The following is a 12,683-nucleotide window of genomic DNA, read 5'->3' on the forward strand; positions in this document are numbered from 1 at the left end:
CTATATGCAAAAGTGCTGTTAGATGATATTTGTAAAATTTAGCATCGATAGGGTGAACAGTTTCAGATATATAATTATTTAATATTTCCCTTCAATCCAAAATGGCTGCCAAACCATGTGACTTATAATGTCATAAATTTAATGTTTCATACAAATGGGTCATAGATCATGTGCATGTAATTTCAGATTTTTAGGATAAGGAATTCGATTAAAACATTTTTGGCTGGTATACCACTTTACCTATGATGGCATCATTATCATACTTTTGTTCCCCATTGGGAGTATTTGACAATGTGCCAAGTTTAAAATTTTCCCATTCGGTGGTTTCCGAGAAATAATGTTTTAATTATTTGATTTTAATCAGAGATGGCTGCCATACCACGTGCCCTATGACATCACAATTATCATAAAAACATTCTGCATGGGTATCACTCCTACCCTGAAAGTTTCGTCTCAATCAGACATATGGTTGCTGAGAAAAACGAGGTTTAGTCCGTATGGAAGGACGGACGGACGTACGGAAGGACGGATGGACAACTTGAAAACATAATGCCTCCAGCGACTTTGTCGGCAGAGGCATAAAAAGTATCACAAAATATGTCATAATAACAATAATCATACTTATAATAATAATAATAATATTACAAATAATCAAAATTATTATCATAAAAACCCCAGCAAGAATAATCGTCTTCCATTGATACAGACTTGGATGTCTAATTATAATCTATACTATAAAAGTGAATTGGTGCATTTATTTGTCTATTTGTTTGTTTGTTCATTCGTTTATATATGCTTCAAAAATTGAAAAACTGCTGAGCCAAATCTAACCAAATTTTGCATGTTGCCTCAGGATACCCCAAGTATGGTTTCTGTATGGGTAGAATATCTGGTGGAGGGGTTCAAGGTGGGGGGAAGATCCCAATTCTCTCGATAGAAATGTGCATCGTACCCCTGGTGATAGCCAATGTTACAAATCATATTATATAAAGAACGTCTAAACAACATTACGGTGATGTTGAAATCTGAGTGTGAACAATCGAAATTTTCAAAAAGTTCCCTTTCACTCAATTTAGACGGAGGTTCAAACCAAAGTAAACAGAACTTCGTAGCCAAATGTAAGTGATTTTTTTTTCTTGTGTCATATGTAAGCATCAAAGATGGTTGATGAAGAGGGTCGCAGGATGACTGAGAGGTACGCACATGCACCTCTAAGCGTCTAGCTTAGGTTGGAATCCCAACCCCAGTGTTCCACTGGCAGGTTGATTCATCAACAGGTGTGGCGAACCTTCGGATGGACGTTAAACTGGGCGTCACATACGCCAGCGTTAGCTAGTGGACGGTAAATATTCCATGGTGGCCTTCGCGAAAAGTAGGCAAGCTTTTCCCGGCACCCTGGCCAAATTACAAATTCCTGCACTAATCTTAGTCCATCCTCAGGCCTGGCCAGGCAGTTTGCCTTACTTGCATACATAATATGTGTATGTACCTCTTCATCTTTAACCCTCCATTGCTGCCTGAATGAATAATGCGAGTAACTGAAGCCTTCCTTTACCACATTCACAAATAGCACACCTTTAAATATTTGATTGATTTTCCATTCTGGTAAAATATTATTCACTGATTGTTGTTTCATCTACTGTATGTATTGTATGAAATCAAGATGTTTGTGAGTCTGACCAGTCCTGAACCTTCTTAAAACAAACAAATAAATAAATAATCTTTGTTTCTTTCAAGACTTCAAATGAAGAAGAAATTTTGCATCTTCGATCTCAACCTAATTCATGTCTATAACTGTCCACAGCTGGGGCGTTCCCGAGGTGAATCGGCAGACAGGACGTACCGGTACCGACCTCGCCGGTACGACCCAAACCCAACAACAGACCCCGACCGTGATGGTCACTTTCGAGGAACCGGGAGAAGCCCTGGCGAGGAGCTCATCAGCAGCCTTGGCAGCCGGAGTCGTGCGAACGGGCGTCGTGGCTCGGAAAAGAAGACGAAGTGAGCGCCTCCAAGATGGCCCCTCCGGTCTATCAGCCACTGAGAACCCCTCCTCGTCAAACTCATTGTCCACCTCGTATCCATCCAGGGCCGTCGTTCCATCCAGCGAACATTCGCAGCCCTTGGTCCCCGACACCACCAAAACAGTGAGTTTCAAAATGTCACCCAGAATTAAACACAACCAAATGTGCTAAAATCGATGTGTCGATGTTAATAAACGTTAAAACAAACCTACGTACAATAATTAATTGATATATGTATTATGTATGCATATTGGTGGCTCACAATTTCAACAATTATTACAATAAAATTGTAAAATAAATATCCCTATGATTCTGGACTTTTGAAACAACCTGTAATTTAAAAATCAACAGTTTATAATTTTCGGTATTGTGAAATTCAAGAACTTTTAGACTATTATTGTTAAATTATACTATTAAGTAACCAAGTTATGAATGAAAACTGTGAGACTGTTGCATAGGTGGTGTGAACTGTTGTTGTTTTTTTACCAACTAAGTTTATACTCATTTTCAACTCGCCTTTATATCTAACTAGCAGAAGTACCCGGCGTTGCCAGGTGGGGGAGGAAGGGGGAGGGGGAGGGGAGGGGTGGAAAGGGGAGGGGGCGGGGGAAGTGGATGTCTATACCAAAAATCAAGTACGTGAGCGAGTCTGGCGGCGAGGATGGAACATCACGTGATCGCTCTGAGCGAATCAGCGAGCTGCTCTGGCACAGGCTGAGATTCAGTGTATAATTTTCCTCGCTGAAATGCGCTAAGTTAAATATGAATAAAAAATATGGATCTCGTCATCGGAGGTAATTTTAAAGTAGGCCATGTCCTTCCCAGGCCCAATGGCCATGTCTATGCCAAAAATCAAGTACGTGAGCCTCTCCGTTTAGGAGTCTATAGGTAACACACACACACACAAACTGTGTTTTATTTATATAGATATATGAAGCTCATTCTAGCCACTCACTGACTGACTGACTGACTGATATTAATGTTCAGTACCTGCCGGGTGACGTAAAAAACTGAAATTTTGAGTGTCGATGCACAACGAAGCTGCTACACTGGGGAAAAAAAAAAAATCACAGAACCGTCGGTAAGCATCCATAAAGGAAAATTTACGTTAAAAAACCGCAAAATCGTCCGTTAAAAAAAATCTCAATCAACATCTATTATCTAGCATTTGAAAAATGGTAATTTCTACAACTATGAACTGTGAAATAAACACAACAATGTCCGTAAATGAAAATTTATGAAAACAATTGCAAAAGCATCTGTAAAAAAACAAACCTCAATCAACATCTAGCATTTGAAAATTATATCTATTTGAAAATTATAATTTATATCACTGTAAACTGTGAAATAAAAACCTCAATGAAAATTTACATTAAAAAAAATGTAAACACATCCGTAAAAAAAAACAAAAAAACAATCGACATGTAGCATTCGAAAATTATAATTTCTATAACTATGAACTGTGAAATAAACACAACAATAATGGCCATAAATGAAAATTTACAAAAACAATTGCAAAAGTATCTGTTAAAAAAAAACATGAAAAAAAAAACAAACCTCAATCGACATCTAGCATTTGAAAATTGTAATTTCTATAACTTTGAACTGTGAAATAAACACAACAATAATGTCCGTAAATGAAAATTTACAAAAACAATATATATATATATATATATATATATATATATATATATATATATATATATATATATATATATATATATATAACTGTAAGAAATAGTAGAAACTCCAAAGTACGAGCAGGGCGTCTCATTTGTATTGAATAAATAATCGTTAGATTAAATAAGACGCGGACGTAGCTTCAGGACGTCGATCTTTAATTGTCGACAAGCTTTCGACCAACAAAGGTCTTCTTCTGAGTCAGCCCCAAGTTCAACAGAAGTCCGTAGTCAACGGAAGTCTGACTCAGAAGAAGACCTTTGTTGGTCGAAAGCTTGTCGACAATTAAAGATCGACGTCCTGAAGCTACGTCCGCGTCTTATTTAATCTAACGATTATATATATATATATATATATATTGTTACGGAACCCAATGTCGGCCTCAGTTCCCCTTGGAGGGGGGATTAATCCCCTCTTCTATAACTGACCGACGTGGTCCCTGGCGCTGCCCAGCGACCTCCGGAAAGGCCGGTGGCACAGCCCCGTTCGTACCGTGGACAGATGTTAATTGCCGAGCGGTTTTAGCAACCGCGGCACGAACTATTAACAGATACTAGACCCGATTCCTGAACGTTGGCCAAATCGTGCCACGGGTATTCAATGTGGAAACCTCAAAGACGAAGGATGTGAAGAAGAAGAAGAAGAAGAAGAAGAAGAAGAAGAAGACAAAAGGTAGGAAATACGAATATGATTTATTACTACTATTTACAACCAAAAGAAACCAAGGAAGAAGGAAGGATAATAAAATAATGCAGAAAGAGGGATGGACCAGAAGGACACAGTGAAACTCTAGCTTAACTAAACAGGCTTAACTTATACCCCAGGACAAGACAAAAGACAGACTACAAGCACACTTACACGGGGGATGATGACAGGAATGGCAGGAATGGTTTGGGACGGCAGAGAAGGGTCCAGGCAGATGGTAGGCGTCGAGGTCCAGCTCCGAGCGCGCGCTCCGATCCGCGCTTTTGGGGTCGAGGCGAAAACCCGGCAAAAACAGCTCCGCGTCGGGCTGGCAGAGAGGAGCCGGCAGCTCCACGTATTCGGTTTCACACCGGCAGCTTGCTTTATCCGTCGTCCACCTCCGAAGTTCGCTTTACACTCCACAGAATCTGCCTCTTGCCCAGCGCACCTCCCTCAGAACTCTCTCTCTCTCTCTGCTCTGCCGTTTATCTTGGTGTATCTGGACTCATCTGCCGTACCTGGACTCATCTGCCGTATCTGGACTCATCTGCCGTATCTGGACTCATCTGCCGTACCTGGACTCATCTGCCGTACCTGGACTCATCTGCCGTATCTGGACTCATCTGCCGTATGTCTCGAAATGCTTGCGCGGGCACTTTTATAACGCGCTTTTTGATCAACCTGCGCCACGCCCATGATGGTATTTCCCCAGCCCTGGTTGGCTGGTCAGGGCTCGCTGGCTCCACCCTTTTGATGACGATGGGCGGGCAACGCCCGTGATTTGGCTCCTCCCCCTTCTTCTCCGAGATTACCTCGTGGCTAATGGAGTCTTGCGGCAATGGAAAACCACTCGCACCGCTGGGATGAAACGAAAGGGGACCTAGCTTATTTGACTTCGGTGCAATGGAGTATCAATTAATGGAAGACACAGCCTTAATCTAATACACATAATAAGGAGATAACTACTGAACAGGGAGATCTATGATTTGGCTACGTGATTGTATATGACCTAACTAAGGGATGCCCTTTGACCTTTATACACAACAACTGGAGGGAGGAGGGTGATATTTTACAACACAAAAAAAAACACCATTCTCAAATTCATAACAATATATATATATATATATATATATATATATATATAGATATAGATATAGATATATATATATATATATATATAGATAGATATATATATATATATATGTATATATATATATATATATATATATATATATATATATATATATATATATATATATATATATATATATACATAACTGTGAGAAATAGTAGAAAATCCACAGTACGAGCAGGGTGTCTCATTTGCATTAAATAAATAATTTGGAGATTAAATCAGACGCGGACGTAGCTTCAGGACGTCGATCTTCAATTTTCGACAAGCTTTCGACCAACAAAGGTCTTATTCTTAGTCTACAGAAACAACAGGCATGTATATCAGACAAGTATGTATAGTGACATCTGTGTAAGATGTGTGATATGTGTAGAAAATGCATACAAAAGGAAGAGCCACGCTAAAGCTCACTCGCCGTCCCCAAGTTCAGCAGAAGTGAAGCGCAGCTTACAGTTACCGTTCGCGTTACAGTTGGTGCACGTGCACATACAAATATAGAGATACATACATACATAAACACACAAGCATATATTCATATACCATTTATATACATATAATATATTTATATATTTATTTATATATATATATAAAGGACATATAAAGGTAGAATGAAAGAATGAGTGAATATATGAATGAATGGGTTACGGTTAATGATTTGATTGGGTTGATGTAGGAACATTCTTTAATCATCAAAATTTATGCCATGAGGGATTTTTGTCCGAAGTTTATGTATCCAAAAGGACTCACGTTTCAGAATCGTGGTGTGTGATCGATTTGTGATTTGTGACTGTGTGTATATATATATATATATATATACATATAATTATATATATACTGTATATGTTAAAACTGACTGACTATGTATATATATATATATATATATATATATATATATATATATATATATATATATATATATATATATATAATTTAGGGTGGGCTTCAAAAAAGCAAAATGCAGATGTTCTCCGGGACATGGTCTATTTTTGTTCCTTTTGGTGTCAAAGGAAACCACACCAAATTTGAATGGAATCCAATATTATTTAGGGGTGCCACATCAGTGATGAATTTTCCCCCATGCAAAAATAGGAATTCCCATTTTTTGGGCTGTATATACACAAAATAAATACATAATTATATATATATACATTAAATATAATATTAAAAATAAATATATAATAAATATACATTAAATAATAAATATACATAAATACACATTATACATTATATATATACAATATATTATACATACAGTTTTGAGACTTCCTATGATCACTATCTGGGCAATTTTCATGCATGTTTTGTACAGGTTCCTGGGGTCAGGGGTACGCTTTTTTAGTGTGTAATATGTAGGCCTAACTTATTGACTGTGGCTCTTTTGTAGAGAGTGACCCTGTGGAGTAAGAATTAACAGGATTTTACCCACATTCTTGCTTATTTTGCAGATATGGCATGTGCTAGTACCAGTGTTTCATTGAAAACTCGGGCTCAGGATAATGTGTATCTCATTGGGTCCACTTCTGGAGATGCCATCAAAGGTGCCAAGCTCCCGACTGTGCATCAATCTCTTGTCCTGTTTTTCCATCACCTGAAGAAGGAGAATCGCACTGCCCGGGAGAGTGCAACCCTCACCATTGAAGAGGTTGTGAAGTTCTGGGAAAAAGCTCACCTACCTACAACGACGAAGCAGCACTGCATCCATCGTTTGGAGAGGCTATATGAAGAATGGAGGAGCCTCCAAAAAGGTGCAAAGCGGGGTGGTGCGACCCAAGAGAAAAAGGAAGCATCCTTCAAGGCCTCCTTGGAGAAGACGTTTGATCTTAGGCATGCAGATTCGGAGGCCATAATCACCAACCCCGAGGACAGGAAGTTTCTTCACGATCAATTCTCAGAGAGGAAGGCTTCAATGGGATCTGTAGACACTGTGTTGGAAGCAAAAACGTTCTTGTGTGTTTGAAAGATCAGCAGCTACGAGATGATTATCGTGAACTCCTAGAACTGACTGTCATCTACATGGGAGGAATACCACCTCGTGGAATCCGGATCATGGCTCCAGGAGCAATGCACAGAGCCAGATGGATGGCAAAAGCACTATTTTCACTACAGGTGTTCATGTTTCGGTCAGAGTTCCACTTGACACTTCGAGAGGCGAGAGAACTCCGAGCCTTCAACATTTTTGTCTGCCTTGTGTATGTACAGGCTTGGTTTCGGGCTCCACAAGCTATTGAGGCTCCCCTGAATGACATTAACCTCTTCAAGAAGTTGGAAAAGTTTGAACAAATCAATCAGAAGATGGCTCAGGCAGCCTTGAAGGCACTTGGCCGCCACACGTGGTACATGAGCCCAGTACTAGTGGCATTTGCATTCTTTGACACCAGAATTGACAAAGAAAGCAAGATCAATATGATTGAAGCATTGAAAAATGACGGTGAAAACCCCTCTCCAAAGAGACCAGCTATCAAACGAGGAACCGCCCTGTCAATCGCTGGCCTCATAACAAAACACACCAAGCATTTCTTCAGCATCCTAGGGACCCCAACTGATTGGATGGATAAGGATCCTGATTCATGGGAGCAAGAAACCAGCTTTCAGGAAGCAAAGAAAGCCGCCAGTGGCTTAGTCATGGTGAACGACAGGGCAGAAAGGGGTGTCGCATTGATACAAGACTACAATAAGCTCCTTAAAAAGGATGAAGAGCAAAAGCAAGCTCTGCTCCAAGTTGTTGCTGCTCACAGGAAGATGTACCCCGATGCCAAGAAGGCAACAGTGCAGAAACAGGCCCAGAAATAGGAGTTACATTTCTCATTATATTTGGGTTTTTTAATATTATGTGATATGGTGTCTCTTCATTTTATGAACTGAACATTTGGATTGTTATCATTGAATTTGAGTTTTCATAGCAATATAGTGCTATTTCTGCAGCTATTGCAACTTGTGTTTGCTAGAATACAAAGAAAGTGAGTGGAGGGTGGATTTTCATAAAACAAACTTCTGGTTTTGCTTTCGATCCATATATAGAAAAGTTTTGTGGACACCTTTAGTTTGAAGGCTGATGTGGCACCCCTAAATAAAATCAGATTGCTTTCATATTTGGTGTCTTTTCATTCTGGAACAAAAGGAACAACATAAAGCCATGTCCCAGTAAATATTTAAAAAAAATTATTTTGAGCACCACCCTAATATATATATATATATATATATATACACAAAGAATTAAGTTAAGCACCCCCCCCGTTTTTTTACAACCTCGCACATTACAAGTTTGTTGTCGTCAAAACAGTGTAATATACCCATGATATTGTTATATTTTCTGGAGAAGTGATAATATGGTCACATAAAAACATAACAATCATGCCGTTTTCAATATTTTATTCTGAATAATTTAAGGTGAAAATTTTTGGGAATTTTAGGCATATTTTCACCTCAATTTAAGTATGGAGCTATAGGTCCATCACGGACAGTGTGGATGACGTTTATGTTTTCTAACGTACAGTCATTGTTCTGAGAAGACCTCTAGCGATCTTTGCGTCAATAACGTGTGTAGGACCCACGTGATCGGATCACTGACTCAACCAATCACTTTTTTTCACTTTGATCACTCAATTTCATCAATGGATAATTGCTAATGTCATACCAATCATTATTTGATCTCACATACCTTAGAATATATGCCAATGTATACATATACACAAAGAATATATATTAGGGGGTGCTTACCTTAATTCGTTGTGTAGGGGTGCTTAACTTAATTCTTTGTGTATATATACATATATATATATATATATATATATATATATATATATATATATATATATATATATATATATATATAAAACGCCGGCAGATGTGACGCCCAGTTTAACGTCCATCCATCCGAAGGGACGCCACACCTGTTGACGAATCACCCTGCCAGTGGAACACTGGGTTTGGGATTCCAACCTAGGCTATATATATATATTTATATATATATATATATATATATATATATACGAGTATAATTATACATATATGAGCTCGTATATACATATACGAGCTTCCAGCACTCCCATCAATCGCAGCGTCACCATAGCCATCTGTCTCAGGACCATGTCCTCGGCATTTCCAAGATCCACAAATCCTAGTGCCATTCCTGTTGCATCTCCAACCTCTTCTCTACCAACTCGCTGAGTGGAAACATCCCATCTTTCACCCCTGTTCCCTTTCTGAACCCCTGTTATTCCCCGGGTCGTGCCCATCTCCGTTCTTTCTCCATCGGGAAAATTATACAACGGTAGTTAATTGTCTCATGGTTCGAGTCAATTCTGATGGAGGTCTCGAGTAACATTTATATGATGGAATATTTAATTTGTGCACATATTATAGTAAGTTTAATGGCATCTATTTATCTATTGACTTGATATTTGATCGGTTTTCAATTGCAAATTCAATATGCATGTTGCATCATGAACGAAGCACATCCGCGCCCTTGATAATATAAGATAAATGAACATAGCAACCTCTGATAACAATGGTTCTCCAAGTTCCTCCTTGCCAGGGCCTGTTCAGCAGGGGGCGGACAAGTCAAAAAACATTCACATTCCTGATACAATAACTGGATTATATCATCAGTGACAACTGACAACAGAAACGTGGGTTAGCGGTTTTCTATTTCATTAACTCCGCCACCAAAAGTGGACACCCGTTATGTTTTCACCAATGTCTGTTTGTCTGTCTGTTTGTCTGTGAGCAGGATATCTTTCAAAGGTGTGTATGGATTTGGACTAAATTTGGTGGATAGGCTGGGTTTGTGGCAAGGATAAATTGATTAGAATTTGGTGAAGATCTGGATCCATGTGCGGATCCGAGAGTTTTTAAGGAATTAAACACCATTGAGTTTAAAAACACCATTGAGAGTTGGGTCCAAAAACAACAGGTAGCACGATATTTCAAAAAGCTGTGGACGAGTTATGACAAAACTGGGTGGATGAGCTGGTTGAAACTAGTGTTTTACATGGGGAGTACACATCTGTGGGTTTTGAATGGGGAGGGAGAGGAATAGGGCAAGAGTGAAGGTGTGTCTGTGTGTGTGTATGTTTGCATGTGTGTACGGTGTGTGTGCGTTCGCATGATAATGTAAAGCGCCATGAGGGTCGTTTACTCTGCTTGATGGGGCTATATAAGACTCCTTTGTTATTATTATTTTTACATTTTTATAACATAATGTCAAAATGCATCAACCAATTTTTACGAAACTTTGTCATGGGCGTCGCAGGGCCTACAATCTGGGAAAGTTTCAGAACGATCAGTTGAGCGGTTTGGGCTGTAGATGAGTGGACACAGTCAAACAACTAAACAAACTAACCAAACCGATCAACATACTTCGCCAAGTAACAGAGAGACAGACAGACAAACAGGAGTGAAAGCATAACCTCCATCCACCTTCAGTCACAATTATTTGGTGGCTGAGTGCGTCCATTGATGTTGACAATGCATTCTGGGATCTTTTTCACATTTATATTCCATGCGTTAGAAGAGAATGGACTTCGTACTAGTACGTTTGTGTTTGAAAAGTAAGCCAAAGCTAGAAAAGGAAAATAGCTAAAATATTTAGGACCTTTGAGAGAGATATTACAATTAAGATAATTATTAAGAACGTTAGTAAGGTGTAAAACTATATATAACATTGGACAACTTTTGAAAATGTCAACAGTTATGGAAATAAGTAAAATGCCATCATAAATGTGATAATATATTATTGTTCAGTAATCCCTTAAAAACACATGTTTGCTTTGAAAACTCCAATGTTTAAATGATGCAATAGTCAAAAGAATTGCGCATAAGAGGAATATAGGAGGTTCTCCCAGCAGCTGCCTGGGAAGAATGTACTGGTGGGGATGGAGAGCAGGATGACTGGTGGCTCCATGCTATACACAATGAGCACTTTTTAACACAGCGGCATTTGAATTTGGCTCGGTCTAAGTTGTGAATCGGACCTGTTCACATGAGCCATGCCTGACTTCAGCCTTGTGGAATTTGGCAGCCTCAGGGAGCCATTCCCCAGGCGATGAACACATCGGGCTGTGTTTTTGGGCGACAGTGAGAGCTCCCATCAAGCATCATGCGCTTTGGGTGATTTGGATTGCCCTACACAGTGTATTTACACCAAAGCTCACATTTGGCTTTGCCATGCTTTTAAATACTGCATGGGTTTTCAGAAGGTGGCACCAGGTTAACATTCCAACAGAATTTGGCTTCGATACTTAGCTTTCTTTGATTTTTTACAATTTGATAAAACAAAAAAGTTTTTTCTTGGCTCTTTGGATTTAATCTCAATAAATATAACTTCCAGCAATCATGTAGCACTGTGCTCGGGTGAAAGAAATCCTTTGAAAAAAAAAAATGCATTCATTAATTTTGTATGCAGCCTGTGGTTGCTGGGAGCATCAGCTGTGCTGCTGATGCAGTGCCCTCTGTAGTTACCCTGTGCTTGCAAAGCGAAAAGTATGGTTAAGCATTCTCCTGCGTCTGTGCGGACGTGCGTATCTGCATTTAAAAAAATCATTTTTTCGGCAACAGTCGGACTGATTGACACGAAATTTTCACCATAAGAGCGCCTCCTCCGGTAGCATTTTTATTGATAATTATGACGTCATAGGTCACGTGGTATGGGCGCAATCTTGGTAAAACATTTGCACCTCTATAATCCCCGAAACCGCTCCATGAAAAAAAATGAAACCTGGCTCATTGTAAAGAACTCCGCATGGGGAATAAGTTTTGTTCATGGTCACGTCACTGGTGCTTTGATTTTGACGTCATAATTCGACAAGTACAATGCTTGGTCTGATCAGTTTTAAAATAAATTGAGCGTGATCTGCGCAACAATTATATTGGAGAATGGAAATTTATAATGTCACCGGTCACGTGATCTGGCAGCCATATTGAATCAAATTTTAAAAACCTTAAAAAACCGAAGAGTTTAGCTCGCAGAAAGTTGACTCTGCGGAGTACGTATTCCATGAATACCATCTAGTTTATAGCAGGAATTAATAATTTATTTATCATAAATAGATGGGCCCATATAGAAAATATATTAATGGGTACAAATGTGATTTTAATTAAGCTCAATTATACCTTGGGTCTCTTTCTGATTAAAACAAGTAGTTATGTTGTTTCAACATTGTTGT

The 12,683-nt window shown here is 39.0% G+C and overlaps 1 protein-coding gene across 3 annotated transcripts in view; it reads left to right on the top strand.

The window, feature by feature from the left end:
• Window positions 1-12,683, top strand: part of LOC137424734 (rho GTPase-activating protein 7-like) — a 313,201-nt gene that overhangs the window by 65,941 nt on the left and 234,577 nt on the right. For all 3 annotated transcript variants that reach the window (XM_078775875.1, XM_078775876.1, XM_078775877.1), the window contains one exon: window positions 1,805-2,147. In XM_078775875.1, coding sequence (XP_078632001.1) covers window positions 1,805-2,147 — 343 coding nt within the window. The remainder of the gene's footprint in view (window positions 1-1,804; window positions 2,148-12,683) is intronic.

The sequence above is a fragment of the Myxine glutinosa genome, chromosome 4 (genome assembly GCF_964187855.1).
Source record: "Myxine glutinosa chromosome 4, kmMyxGlut1.1, whole genome shotgun sequence".
Classification (NCBI taxonomy): domain Eukaryota; kingdom Metazoa; phylum Chordata; class Myxini; order Myxiniformes; family Myxinidae; genus Myxine; species Myxine glutinosa.